General features: G+C 36.8%; 1 protein-coding gene across 1 annotated transcript in view; it reads left to right on the forward strand.

Annotated features, from left to right (window-relative positions):
* LOC105470837 (ATPase 13A5) overlaps positions 1 to 13,543 on the forward strand; it is a 114,112-nt gene that overhangs the window by 11,768 nt on the left and 88,801 nt on the right. Inside the window, exons 2-5 of the mRNA XM_011723094.3 lie at positions 8,096 to 8,269; positions 9,016 to 9,162; positions 9,725 to 9,795; positions 9,900 to 9,980. Of these exons, the coding sequence (XP_011721396.2) occupies positions 8,096 to 8,269; positions 9,016 to 9,162; positions 9,725 to 9,795; positions 9,900 to 9,980 (473 nt within the window). The remainder of the gene's footprint in view (positions 1 to 8,095; positions 8,270 to 9,015; positions 9,163 to 9,724; positions 9,796 to 9,899; positions 9,981 to 13,543) is intronic.

Here is a 13,543-nt window from a genome sequence, read left to right on the forward strand (position 1 = left end):
AAATCTGAGTGGCTCTGACTACATCAGAAGAATAATCATTTATACAATCTAATTTTCCTTTTGATTAGTTGGTCAAGATGAAAACATATACTGTATGACATAGTTTGGCTGTGTCCCCACCCAAATCTGATCTCGAATTGTAATCCCCACATGTCAAGGGAGGGACTGGGTGGGAGGTGATTGGATCTTGGGGGTGGTTTCCCACATGCTGTTCTTATGATAGTGGGTGAGTGCTCACGAGATCTGGTGGTTTGGTGTCTGGCACTTCCCTCTTTGCTCTTTCTCTCACCTGCCGCCATGTAAGACATGCCCTGCTTCCCCTTCCACCATGATTGTAAGTTTCCTGAGGCCTCCCCAGCCCGTGTGGAACTGTGAGTAAATTAAACCTCTTTCCTTTATAAATTACCCAGTCACAGGTAGTATCTTTATAGCAGTGTGAGAATGGACTAATACACTGTAATAAACTGTAATCACTCTAAACATTAACAAGCTGATTGAAAGTATTTGATTAAAAGAATACCAGATAAAGCAGTGATTCTTTAAAAATCTCAAGTCCCATACCCAGCCACACACCTCTGGGAAAACTGAGAAACGATCTAGAAAGGAGTTTTACCAAGGTTTATGAGGCCAGTGTATCAAAGAAGCAAAAACATTGTTTCTATTCATCTTTGTTCAAGGAACCACACATTCCAGAAAGTTACTCTGACATTTACAAGCTGCTTGCTTGCTTCTTTCCTTCTCTTTTTTCTTTTTTATGGTATAACATTTTTAAAATAAAAGAATGAAATCCTGTCATTTGCAAAAACATGGCTAGAACTGGAGGATATTATGTTGAGTGAAATATGTCAGGCCTAGAAAGACAAATATTGCATGTTCTCGCTAATCCATGGAAGCTAGAAAAAAATTGAATTCATGGAGATAGAGAGTAGACTGTCAGTTACCAGAAGCTGGGAAGGGTAGTAGGCAGAAGGGAGATAAAAAGAGGATGGTTAAGGGTTCAAAATAACAAAAAGAATGAAATTGGAGTGTTTCTAACACAAATGATAACTGCTTGAGGGGATAGATACCCCAATTACCAAGATTTGATCATTGCATATTGTATCGAAATACCACATGTACCCTGTAAAGGCTGAATAATACTCCATTGTGTATATGTAACATACACATTTCTTTATCTACTCATCCATTGATGGACACAGGTTGATTCCATATCTTGGCAACTGTGAATAGGACTATAATAAACATAGGAGTGAAGATATCTCTTTAATATATTTATTTCCTTTCTTTTGGATATATATCCAACAGTGAGATTGCTGGATCATATGTTAATTCTATTTTCAGTTTTTTAAGGAACCTCCATACTGTTCTCCATCGTGACTGGACTGGTGGGAATGTAAATTTGGGTTCTTTTTTTTTCTTCCTCCTCTCTCTGTCTCTCCTTTCTGTGTTTTTGTCTTCTTGCTAACTGAAAGAGAAAATATTGAGGTATCCCCAGTCATATGCAGCATCTTTCACAGAAACCTCTTCACCTATATTCACCTATATTCTTTATTAGGGATCTGATTTTACTTTTGCTTCAGTGAAAGTCAACTCTTACCAATCATCCACACCAGGAGGTGGTTACTGTCAACAAACCCTCTATTTCCCATGTAAATTTCTTCTTTGGCCCTTTCTTCTTTCATTAATTTCTCAAATTGTGCTGCTGTTTTCTCTTTCCCAATCTATCCCAATTAAAGTAATTAAAGTACTTTCTGTCTGCTTGGAACAGAGTAATAAACTCACCTCACTTTTTCTTTTTTAACCCTCTGCTGACATGTGTAAGTAAAGTGGTGTCAATAAAGTACAGAGATCTTAAGTGTACAATTCAATTACTTCTATCCTTAATCAATTTTGCTCATTTTTGAACTTCATATGAATAGAATAGGATAGAATAGTATTGCTTTATGGTACTCCATTTGCTCAATAGATCTGTGAAATTCATCCATGCTGATGTGTGCATCAGAGGTTCATTATGTTTTATTGCGTTGTATTATTTATTACATTGTATGAAAACACAAAATTATCTTTCTCATGTTTGTGGACCTTCAGATTGTTTCCAGTTTCGTGCTCTTATGCATAAAGTATATCTGAATCTTGTACAAATATTTTGGGAGACATATACATTCATTTCTCTTGTGCAAAAATCTAAGAGGGGAGTTATTCACTCATAGTCATATCGTTAACAACACAGTTTTTTAAAATGTGTATACCCAGTTCACACTCTCAACATATGACAGTTCAGCTGCTTCCTATCTTTACCAACACTTTATATGTTCAGTCTTTCTAATTTTAGCTATTCTGTGGTTATATCATTGTGTCATTGTGCAACTTCAGAGTAAGTTCTCAAATATGGTTGTGTAAATCTTCCAACTTTGTTTCATTTTAGGATTATTTTAGCTATTCTAGACTGTGACATATCACTGTAGCTTTACTTTGTATTTCCTAATGATTTATGATATTGAACAGGTTGTTGACTATTATAATCTCTTTGGAAATTCTCTTGTGTAAGATATCTATTCAAGTCATTTGCCCATTTTTATTATATATTTATTTTTAATTGATTTGTAATAGGTTTTTATATATCTTAAATATGAGTCCTTTTCATATATAGATATAACATTATCTATATCTACATCCGTCTGTCTGTCTATCTATATTTTCTCCAGAGACTTTTTTTTTGTGGGAGGAGACAGGTCTTGTTCTGTCACCCAGCCTGGAGTGCAGTGACACAAATACAACTCACTACCATCTTGAACTCCTGGGCTCTGGGTATCCTCCTGCCTCAGCCTTGTGAATAGCTGGGACTACAGGTGTGTGTCACTGTGCCTGGCTAATTTTTTCATTTTTTAATTTTTGTCGAGATGTGGTCTCACTATGTTGCCCAAGTTAATCTTGAATTCCTGGGCTCAAACGATCCTCCCATCTTGGCCTCCCAATGTGCCGGGATTACAGTGTGAGTCACCATGCCTGGCCTCTTCAGAGACCTTTTAATCAACTGAACCTTTTAATTTTCTTTATTTTAAACATTCATTTCTATATATTTTTAAAAAACCTAGAGACAGTAGAGACAGGGTCTCACTGTTGCCCGGGCTGAGTGGAAGTGGCGCAATTATGGCTCACCAAAGCCCTGAACTCCTGGGCTCAAGCGACCCTCCCACCTCTGCCTCCTGAGGAACTGGAACAACAGGTGTGCACCACCATTGCTGGCTAATTAAAAAAAAAAAAAACATGTAGAGACAGCGTCTTTCTGTGTTGCTCAGACTGGTCTTGAACTCCTGGACTCAAGCAATCCTCCAGCCTCAGCTTCCCAAAGCGCTAGGATTACAGGTATAAGCCACTGAGCCCAACCAGAAGGTTTTAATTTTAACAAAGTCAAATACATTTGCTTTGTCTTTTTTTTAAAATTTTCTGTTTAAGAAACATTTGCCTAGTTGAGGTTCATAAAATAATTCATCCTATGGTTTCTTTCAGATGATTTATTGTTTCAGTTGTCACATTTACATATTTGTGCCATGTCAGATGAATTTTTGTATATGGTATAAATCAGTGGGGTGGGGTGGGGTGGGGTGGGGCGGGGCGGGGGTGTTGTACTCATTTATTTTCCAGCAATGTTCGTTCTGCTCTGTCACTATTTGTTGAACAAATCACCCTTTCCCCGACAGATTGCAGTGGCTCCTTTCTCGCAAGTGAAGAAATATGTTTGAGTCTCTTTTTGGACTTTGTTTTGTTGCTGTTTTTGTTTATACTTGTGTGTATACCTCATTTTCTTAATTACTGTGGCTCTGTGGTAAGCCCTCACTTCTGGTGGCATAATTATTCCACATTTATTCATTTCAAAAATTGTCTTGACTATCCTACATCCTTTGCATTTCCATTCCAACTTTAGAATCAAGTTGTCAATTACCACACATACACAGAAGTCTGAAGAGATTTTAAATTGGATTACTAATGGCTAATCCCCAAACTTAATACAGCTCTTCATTTATTTGTCTTTACTTTCTCTTAGTGATCATATGCACTTTTCAGTTTAGATGTCTTGTACAACTTTGTTAGAATTATTATAAGGTAATTGATTTCTTTCTTTGAAGGTATTATTTATTATTGAAGGTATTATTTGAAGGTATTTAGTTAATTTTCAAATTGTTTGTTACTAATGTATACAAATACAATTGGTTTTCCTACATTGACCTAGTGTTCAGCAATCTGAATAAATTCACTTATTAACTCTTATACTTTGTATATTCTTTTGGATATTTTTATGTATATAGCACGTTATCTGCACATAGTTTAGTTTTTGTTTTCAATTGTTATTTCCTTTCCCTTCCTTCCCTCCCTCCTCCCTCCCTCCCTCCCTCCCTCCCTCCCTCCCTCTCTCTCTCTCTCTCTTTCTTTCTTTCTTTTCCTTTCTTGCATTGCATTGGTTAAGACTACTAATACTATACTGATAAATATGAGTAGTGATCATTGACAATCTCATTTTGGTTGTGGCAGTGGGAAAATATTCAATATTTCATCATTACACATGATGTTGCTTAAAGATGTTGTCATCTATTTTTAATTTGTTGAGAATTTTTTAAATCATGTATTGGTGTAGAACTGTATAAGTCTTTATCTATTGAGATGGCCTTCTGAGTTTCCTTCTGAATATTAAAGTACATGGAATGGCAAAGTACACTGATTGATTTTTAAATCCTTGCATTTCCAGGACAAACATTATTTGGTAGTGATGTACTAAACTTTTAATATATCACTGATTTAGTTAGATAATCTATTTTAGAATTATTTTATCTATGTTCATGACAGGGCTTAGCCTGTAATTTTCCTTGCTTGCCACATATTTATCAGAGTTTGGTGTCTGAGCATGCTATAGCTTCATAAAACAAACTGGGGGAATTTTCATCTCTTCTACTTATAAAGAGGTTTGTAAAATAATAGTATCATTTCTATCATAAATATTTCAAAGGAACCACAAGTTCTCTGAGCTTGAAGATTTCTTTGCAGGGAGCTTTTAAAATGCACATTAATTTTCTGTAATAAACATAAAATATTTGTATTTATTGATGAGTTTATCAATGTTATTAATCTTTTCAGGGTACCCATTTGGCTTTGCTGTTTTTCTCTATTGTATTGTATTGTGTTGTATTTCTACTTTCTGTCTTATTTCTGCACTCATCTTTGTAATTTTTTCCTTTTTGGGCGTTTAATTTGCTTTTTTTCTATAACTTCTTGAGTTGGAAGCTTAGTTTATTGATTTCAAACTTTTTTTCTTTACTAAGATATGCATCTAAAGCTGTAAATTTCTCTAAGAATTGTCTTAATTCCATTCCATGAATTTTTATTTCTCAATTTTCATTTTCATTCAGTTCAAAAGATTTCATAATGTTTATTGTAATTTTTTATTTGACTTACATGTATTATTTCAAAATATGTTGTTTACTTTCCAAATATTTGGGAATTTTTAAGTTATTCTGTTTTAAATTTCTAGTTTAATTATGTCATTATACTTTATGTCTGAGAATATGCTCAATTTAGGTAAGTATTTTATGTGTACTTGAAAAATATTTGAATTCTGCAGTTGTTGGCTGTAATTTTCTATATTTGTCAATTAGATCAATGTAGCTAGTGGAGTTGTTCAGGCTTCCTGTATTCCTACGGAATGTTTTGTCTGCTTATTCTGTTGGTTGTTGAGAGGGGGTTGCGCTAAAATCTCCAATGATGAGAATAGATTTAAATTCTATCAATTTTGCTTTATAAATTTTGAAACTATGTTTTTTAGAGTGCAAAAATTGGGATTGTTATGTTCTCCTGTTGAATTGATCTTTTAGCTTATGAAATATCCTTCCTTTTCTCTCATAGTATTTTTTCCTTAACTATCCTTAAATATAATTTGTGTGATAATAATACAGCAATATCAGCTTTCTTCTACTTTTTGCATGGTATATTTTCCCTTTCTTTTTCTTTTTAACATATCCACTTCTTTATGTTTAAAGTGTGTCTCCTGTAAATAGCATACAATAGGCCTTTTATTATCTAGTCTAATAATCTTTGCTTTTAATCATAGTATTAAGGCCATATGCATTTAATGTAATTAATATAGTTGGGTTAAATTTCATAATGTTGCTACTTGTTTTCCATTTATTCTGCTTGTTCTTTGTTCTTTTCTCCATTTTACATTATATCACAGTATGCCCCAGGTTTCTACATTAGCATTATATATTTTGTTGTTAAGGGCTCTACCATAGTCCATTGCTTTGATGTTTCACAGCTTACTGAACCATTAGCTATCATTTGGTTTTCCCAGTGATTTTGCTATTACAGATAATGCTGCACTGAACATTGTATATGCAAAACTATCTTATTTAGATGTTATTTCATTAGGGCATATTTTCAAATGAAGAATTACTGATTCAAAGAGTAGAAATATCTTTACAATTCTTGATACAATTTGGTACCTTACTTTTCCTAAAAAAATTATTCCAGTTCACAAGGTTATTGGCAGTATATAGGGGTAGTGCTTTCATTGCAGTCTTGCTAGCACTGTGAGTTTGTTTTTTAATTTAAAAACATTGTGTAGAAGAGAACTGAAGGGGTACCAGAATTATGATTTTCATTGCCATTACTGCATATAAATAGAAAAAGAGAAAGTTATTTATGAATGAGCTCATTTCATCTACAAGCTAGACTAAGATTCCAAATTGCTCTGCTTCTATTTTTGCACACACTTTGACTTTGGCAGTAAGCCCTTGTAAATAACTCTTGGTAAAAGAATGTATATTTATGACATAATACGTAAAGTGGCATATACATTTTATTTGGTCCTAATAAAACTATAATTCACAAATAAAACTAAAGTAGGTTTATAGAATCGGGGGAACAGAAAGAGAAAGAGGAGAACCAATTGAAAACATGCTTAAAAGCAGAGTGAATGCATATTTCTAATTTAAACCTTATTTGAATAATCTCAAAATAGAGTGGCTGCCTCACTGAACTTAATGAACTTTTTTCTCAGGTGGATGAGAGTGTTGAGGGTCAGTGGAAAAATCTTAAGAGATTTTTTATAGCATGATCTAAACCGATGCAGGATATTCCCTCATCAAAAGTGCTCTAGACACTTACTAAAAACTAAGTTTCTCGACATTATAGTCCTGTGATCTGGACCTGAAAATTCAGAGTTCAGTCATATTTTTAAAAAGCACAAAAACAACAACAGCAGAACCTAAAATAATAGGATATTAGAGATCTTATTCATAATCAGCATCCCTCAGGGGCTTCAAAATGCACTGAAAATTTGGTTTTTCAAATTTATAAAACAATGCTATGAAATGTCACTGTTGAAGTTGGGAACTAGAAATTGGCTTTGAATAAGCAAATCTATCGTTTGGCAATTTTTCCTTCTAGAATCAAATCTCAAATCTTTATTCAGTTTATGACAAATATCAACTCACCTACTAGTAAAAGTCCAAATATTTTAGCGTATTACTATCGGGGTAAATAAACATAAGCTGCTTTTTGAAAGTCTTTCTTGTCCACAGGTAATTCCTTAATTTATATCATCATACTGTTCTAGAAAATAGTACATTTATTCAAACTTTCAATCGTCCTCAATCATGTTATTATAAGACAAAGCTGAATGGATAAAGCTAGATGTGTGAGTGTAGATCACATCTGTCATAATTTTATCACCTTCCTACAACAAATGCATATTAACAATTTTTAAAATACCTAATGCCTAAAAAAAATAAATCTGCCTCAAAACATGAAGTATTTTATAAAAATCTGAGGTGACTCTTATGAATATATAGAATAAAACAAATCTGCCTCTTCCATACTCTTTCCATTTAATGTTTTAGTTCCATATACCAGGGTAGTAAAATAAGTCCTTCCTTTTTGATTTGATCAGCGGACAGCTGCAAGCAGTCAACTTGATTTAACCACCTACAACCAGATTTCTCTCCCAAGCAATATTCCTTCATCTAAAGTTTGGTTTATTGAAAGAAAACAATATGTTTATGTGAAAAAAAGAAAAACAGAGTGATCTTTTAAATTGATTCTCTAGGAGGTGTTTGGTTACCGGGACCACAGTGTACGCAAAGCCCTCTGCCTTGTCGCATCCGTGCTGACCTGTGGGGTCCTTCTGCTGCTGTTCTACTGGAGACCCCAGTGGAGAGTGTGGGCCAGCTGCATCCCATGCCCCTTGCGAGAAGCAGACACTGTTTTGCTGAGGACAACAGTGCGTGCCCTTCTGTTTTCTATTTCGAATGCCGTGACCGTGTCTTCTGTATTGCCTCTGTGGCGCAACTCTGTGGCTGGTATTATATTTCAGAGGGTAGATTTCCTCTATTTAAAGAGTTTCCATAGATCAGAACAGGAGATGGCAACGTTATCTCTGCAATCCATTTGCTCTCTCTCATTTTGACCCAGGAGTGAAGAGCATTTCTTCCGCTTCAGCTTGGGGAAATTTCGACCCCATCAGGCCAACAGGGGGTGCTCTTCGCCATTCCATGGTCAGTGGCTGTCAGTGTTACAGCTTTTAGAGACCATAACATGCGAATGGTCATTCAGGTTTTCAAAAATACGTATTTTGGAGGATATTACACATGTTAAACACCTAGATGTCACTTTGATATAGCTAGAAACTATTTTCTGGAGAGAAGGCTTTCCTGAAAAATATTATCTTTCCTTTTATTTTCTAGCACAGTGGTTATCAAATTTTAGTGCATATCAGAATCATCTGGAGGGCTCATTGAAACAAGGGCTGCTGGCCCCACCCAGAGTTTTTAATTCAGTAGATCTGAAGTGGGGCTGAGAATTTGCATTTCTAGTAAGTTCTGAGATAAAGCTGATGCTCTTATTTGGGTCAAAGTTTTGTACCAAACTTTGAAAACCGCTTGTTTAGCACTTGGTAGGTATTTGGTTGATTGAGCATCTTATTGAATAACACTTGAGAATTTCATGAACTGGATTGTCTTTTTCCAGGACAAATTTCAACGATATATGAGGAAGAAGGTATTCTGCCTCTACTTATCCACACTGAAGTTTCCTGTAAGCAAGAAGTGGGAAGAATCCTTGGTGGCTGACTGCCATTCTATCATAAACCAAGCCTTAATAAAGCCAGAATTAAAAGTAAGTTACTTGAAGAGTACAGTGTTATGCATGTTTGCAGAGAAAGCATAACTGTTTATTAAATGAAAATTCTGAATATCACACTTTTGGAATGGGAATGACAGCTATGTATCAAAGAAAGTGAGACTGGCTGGGCATGGTGGTTCATGTCTGTAATCCCAGCACTTTTGGGAGGCCAATGTGGGTGGATCCCTTGAGCCCAGGAGTTTGAGCCCAGCCTGGGAAACATGGCAAAACCTCATCTCTATTAAAAATAAGAGTAAAAAACTAGCTAAGTGTGGTGGTGCATGCCTGTAGTCCCAGCTACTCAGGAGGTTGAGGCAGGAGGATTGATTGAGCCTGGGAGGTCAAGGCTACAGTGGGTGGTCATCATGCCACTGCACTCTAACCTGGGTGACAGAGTGAGACCCTGTCAAAAAGAAAGGAAGGAAGGAAGGGAGGAAGGGAAGGAGGGAGGGAGGCACCCACAAGGGGACCTGCATCCTGCATTGAACATCACTCCCCTCTCCCGATGAGCTTTATGTTATGAATGACACCTGTTCTATCACATTTATCATCCCAGCTGCGATGCATCCAAGTGCAGAAAATCAGGTATGTTTGGAACAACCTGGAGAAGCAGTTTCAGAAAGTTGGGTGAGTACAATGTTTTGTCACCCCTAAGTCAGGATATAGGGAGAAACACTGATTTGTTGAGTGCTATGAACTGAAGTGTGGTTCCTATCCTGACTACCTCCTAGGTTGCTAGAAGACAGTAACTCCTGCTCTGACATCCATCAGACATTTGGATTGGGTCTGACCAGTGAGGAACAAGAGGTCAGGTAGGACTCTTGCTATATGCCTTAAGAGTAAACTCTGCCAACAGAAAATGAAGTATCAAATCAGTTATCAGTGCATTGTCAGCATAATGCTTCATCAGCTCGATATAGTCCAAGTTCATTTACTGGCAGCAGAGATATTCTAAATTGTTCTCTTCTTAGGCAAACTTATTTTTACAAAGACTAAAAGAACAGTGCAATCATAAAATTTGATCTTTTATCTCAGGCTTCTATAGCAATCATCTTTGTGTTGTCTTTTTATTTTTCCTTTCTTAAAAAAAAATCTTGAGTCATTCCCTAAATGTCAGCTTAGTCATCCTCCAAATCCTCGGAGAGGCAGAAAGACAATACTATGATTGCATTTTACTCTGAAGAAACAGCCCTGGAGATGAGGATTTTGCTTGCTCAGTTAGTTGTTATTCACCACTATATCTGCAGCACCTAGAACAGTGCCTGATTCTCGGTAGGAGCTCAATAGATATTTCTAGAGTAAATAAATACGCTAATATAATCATTGATTTTTTTAACTAACAAATAGGTACTTTGTAAGGAACTAAGGATCTAAAAATAAAGGTTTAGTCATTGTCCCAGAGACACTGACTAGTGAGAAAGAGAGGCAAAAATGTGTCACAATCGTGACATTGGTACCTATAGATGCACGTAAATTAGGAAATGCTTATGTTATTATTAACTCACAGATATACAGAGTCCCTGCTTTCTTCAGCTATTATTTGAAATGATGAATCCTGGCAAATCTGAAAGGAAATCATTACAAGTCTTCTCCAGAATCTTATAATCACCTTTATTTCTCACCCATTTTTAGAGAGAGTGTCTGCTTAACCTTTACAGTCAGCCAGAAACACCTATTCTCAAGCTAAGAAGTAATCTGATACTTTAAAATATAGGTTTTAAGCTCCACCCTCGTAATTCTGATAATTCTATAGGAGCAAGGGGTACTTAGAAGATACGCATTTTTAGCAAGCAACCCCCATAATTCTCACACCAAGTCTAAGAGTTACTAATCTGTTATAAGTTTTTCCTCTGTCAGACACTGTGAAAAATGAACCAGACATCTGGACTAGGACAATATTGCAAAATGCCTTAGAAATGGTATTATTGGCTGGGCGTGGTGGCTCATGCCTGTAATCCCAGCACTTTGGGAGGCCGATCACAAGGTCAGGAGATCGAGACCATCCTGGTGAACATGGCAAAACCCTGTCTCTACTAAAAATACAAAAAATTAGCCGGGCGTGGTGGCGGTGCCTGTAGTCTCAGCTACTTGGGAGGCTAAGGCAGGAGAAGAGCATGAACCCAGGAGGCAGAGTTTGCAGTGAGCCAAGATCGTGCCACTGCACTCCAGCCTGGGCGACAGGAGAGACTCTCAAAAAAAAAAAAAAAAAAAAAAAAAAAAAAAAAAAAAAAAAAAAGTATTATTATGTAAGATTTCAGATGTAATGCTCAAAAAATTGACACACAAAACAGTTTTTAAAGTCATGAAAATATATAGGTTTAATAGCACTAAATACAAGACATTTAAAGGATTTATCTAGGACATTTAAGAATTCTAGATGATAGATGTAGACATACTCTGCCTGGGTTACCACTTCCGCAGGAACGATTTCCGGTCAGTGCAGCTACCTCATGTTTTTTTCTTATTTATCAAGCGCCAAACTTTAGTAAACATTGTACATAATCAAATTTAAATCTGATCCATGGCCAGACGCAGTGGCTCGCCCGGGATTACAGCTATAATCCCAGCACTTTGGGAGGCCAAGGCAGGTGACCTGAGGTCAAGAGTTCAAGACAAGCCTGGCCAACATGGTAAAACTTCATCTCTACTAAAAGTACAAAAATTAGGCAGGTGTGGTGGCCTGTGCCTATAGTCCCAGCTACTCAGGAGGCTGAGGCAGGAGAATTGCTTGGACCTGGGAGGTGGAGGTTGCAGTGAGCTGAGATCATACCACTGCACTCCAGCCTGGGCAACAGAGTGAGACTTGGTCACACACACACACACACAAATAATAATAATAAAATCTGATCCACACAATATAGAACTTGACAATCTAATAAGCAAGACAAGAGTATCATTTTCCAAATATGAAGAATGGAGCAGACAATCTACTTATAGTCCATATTTATGTTATTTGGGGGGCGAAAAGAGAATAAGTAGAATATGGAAGATTTTTTCATTTCATTTTTTAGGGTAAGACCAAGACCTTTAAAAAATTAAGTATGATGGATGGTTGAGTAATATCTTACCAATTTCCTAGTGAATTTGAGCTTGCTTTCATTAAAAAGCAAGTGCGTACAGTGAGAAATGAAGGGGGATACACAAGAATGTCTGATGATGAAAAGCTACAGAGTTTACATGCAAACCTTTTCTATGGGCTCCCTAGCAGCCAGGGAAAGAGAGAAAATGCAGATTTACATAGCTCTCACTTTTCAGTAGTGAAAGCATATCCGAACATCAGGAGAAATAACTTTACCCTGGAGAGAAATGGTGAGAAGGGATCCGGAAGAGAGCAAGCAAACTGTCCCAGCAGTTCCATGTTCCTTAGCTTCACCTGTCACGAACTGAACTCAAACTTCCATCTCGGTGCCTGTCCCAGACAGGTCAAAAGACACTCGAGGTAATTCTTTTACACCACAAAAGTGAGCCCATACTGGAAAAAAAATAAAAAACCTACCTGATTCCTCAACTAGAAAAGTAGTCTTCCTATTAAGACCGTTTATCAGTTGAGCATCTCTTTACCTTCTTTTTTACTCAGCCCACCCACCCTGCTTCTGTCCCTTTTGTTCAGGCTCCAGAAAATAAAAGGAATAAATGACTTCCTGGCAGCAGAAATAGAAGGACTCTCTCCCAGCCCCCCTGCACCACCCCCCGCCACCCACACACACACAACACACACACAACACACATATACACACATATACACATACACACATACATACACAACACACACAACACACACACATGCACACAACACATACAGCACAACACACAACACACACATACACACATACACACACATATACACATACACACACAACGCACATACATACACACATACACACAACACACATACAACACACGTAACACAGACATACACAACACATAACACACATACAACACACATACACACACATACACACACGTGCACACACACATATACACATACAACACACACATACATACACAACATACACAACACACACATACACACACACACATACACATACACATACACACACATACACATACACACCATACACACATACACACATACACACACACATACACACACACATACACACACACACATACACACACACACATACACACACACACATACACACAGACACACATACACACACACACCATACACACACACACACATACACACACACATACACACACATACACACATACACAGACACATACACACATACACACACATACATACACACACATACATACACACACACACAGACACATACAGACACACATACACACACATGCACACACACATACACACACACATACACACACACACACACTTGGGGTT

The sequence above is a fragment of the Macaca nemestrina genome, chromosome 2, assembly GCF_043159975.1.
Source record: "Macaca nemestrina isolate mMacNem1 chromosome 2, mMacNem.hap1, whole genome shotgun sequence".
NCBI lineage: Eukaryota > Metazoa > Chordata > Mammalia > Primates > Cercopithecidae > Macaca > Macaca nemestrina.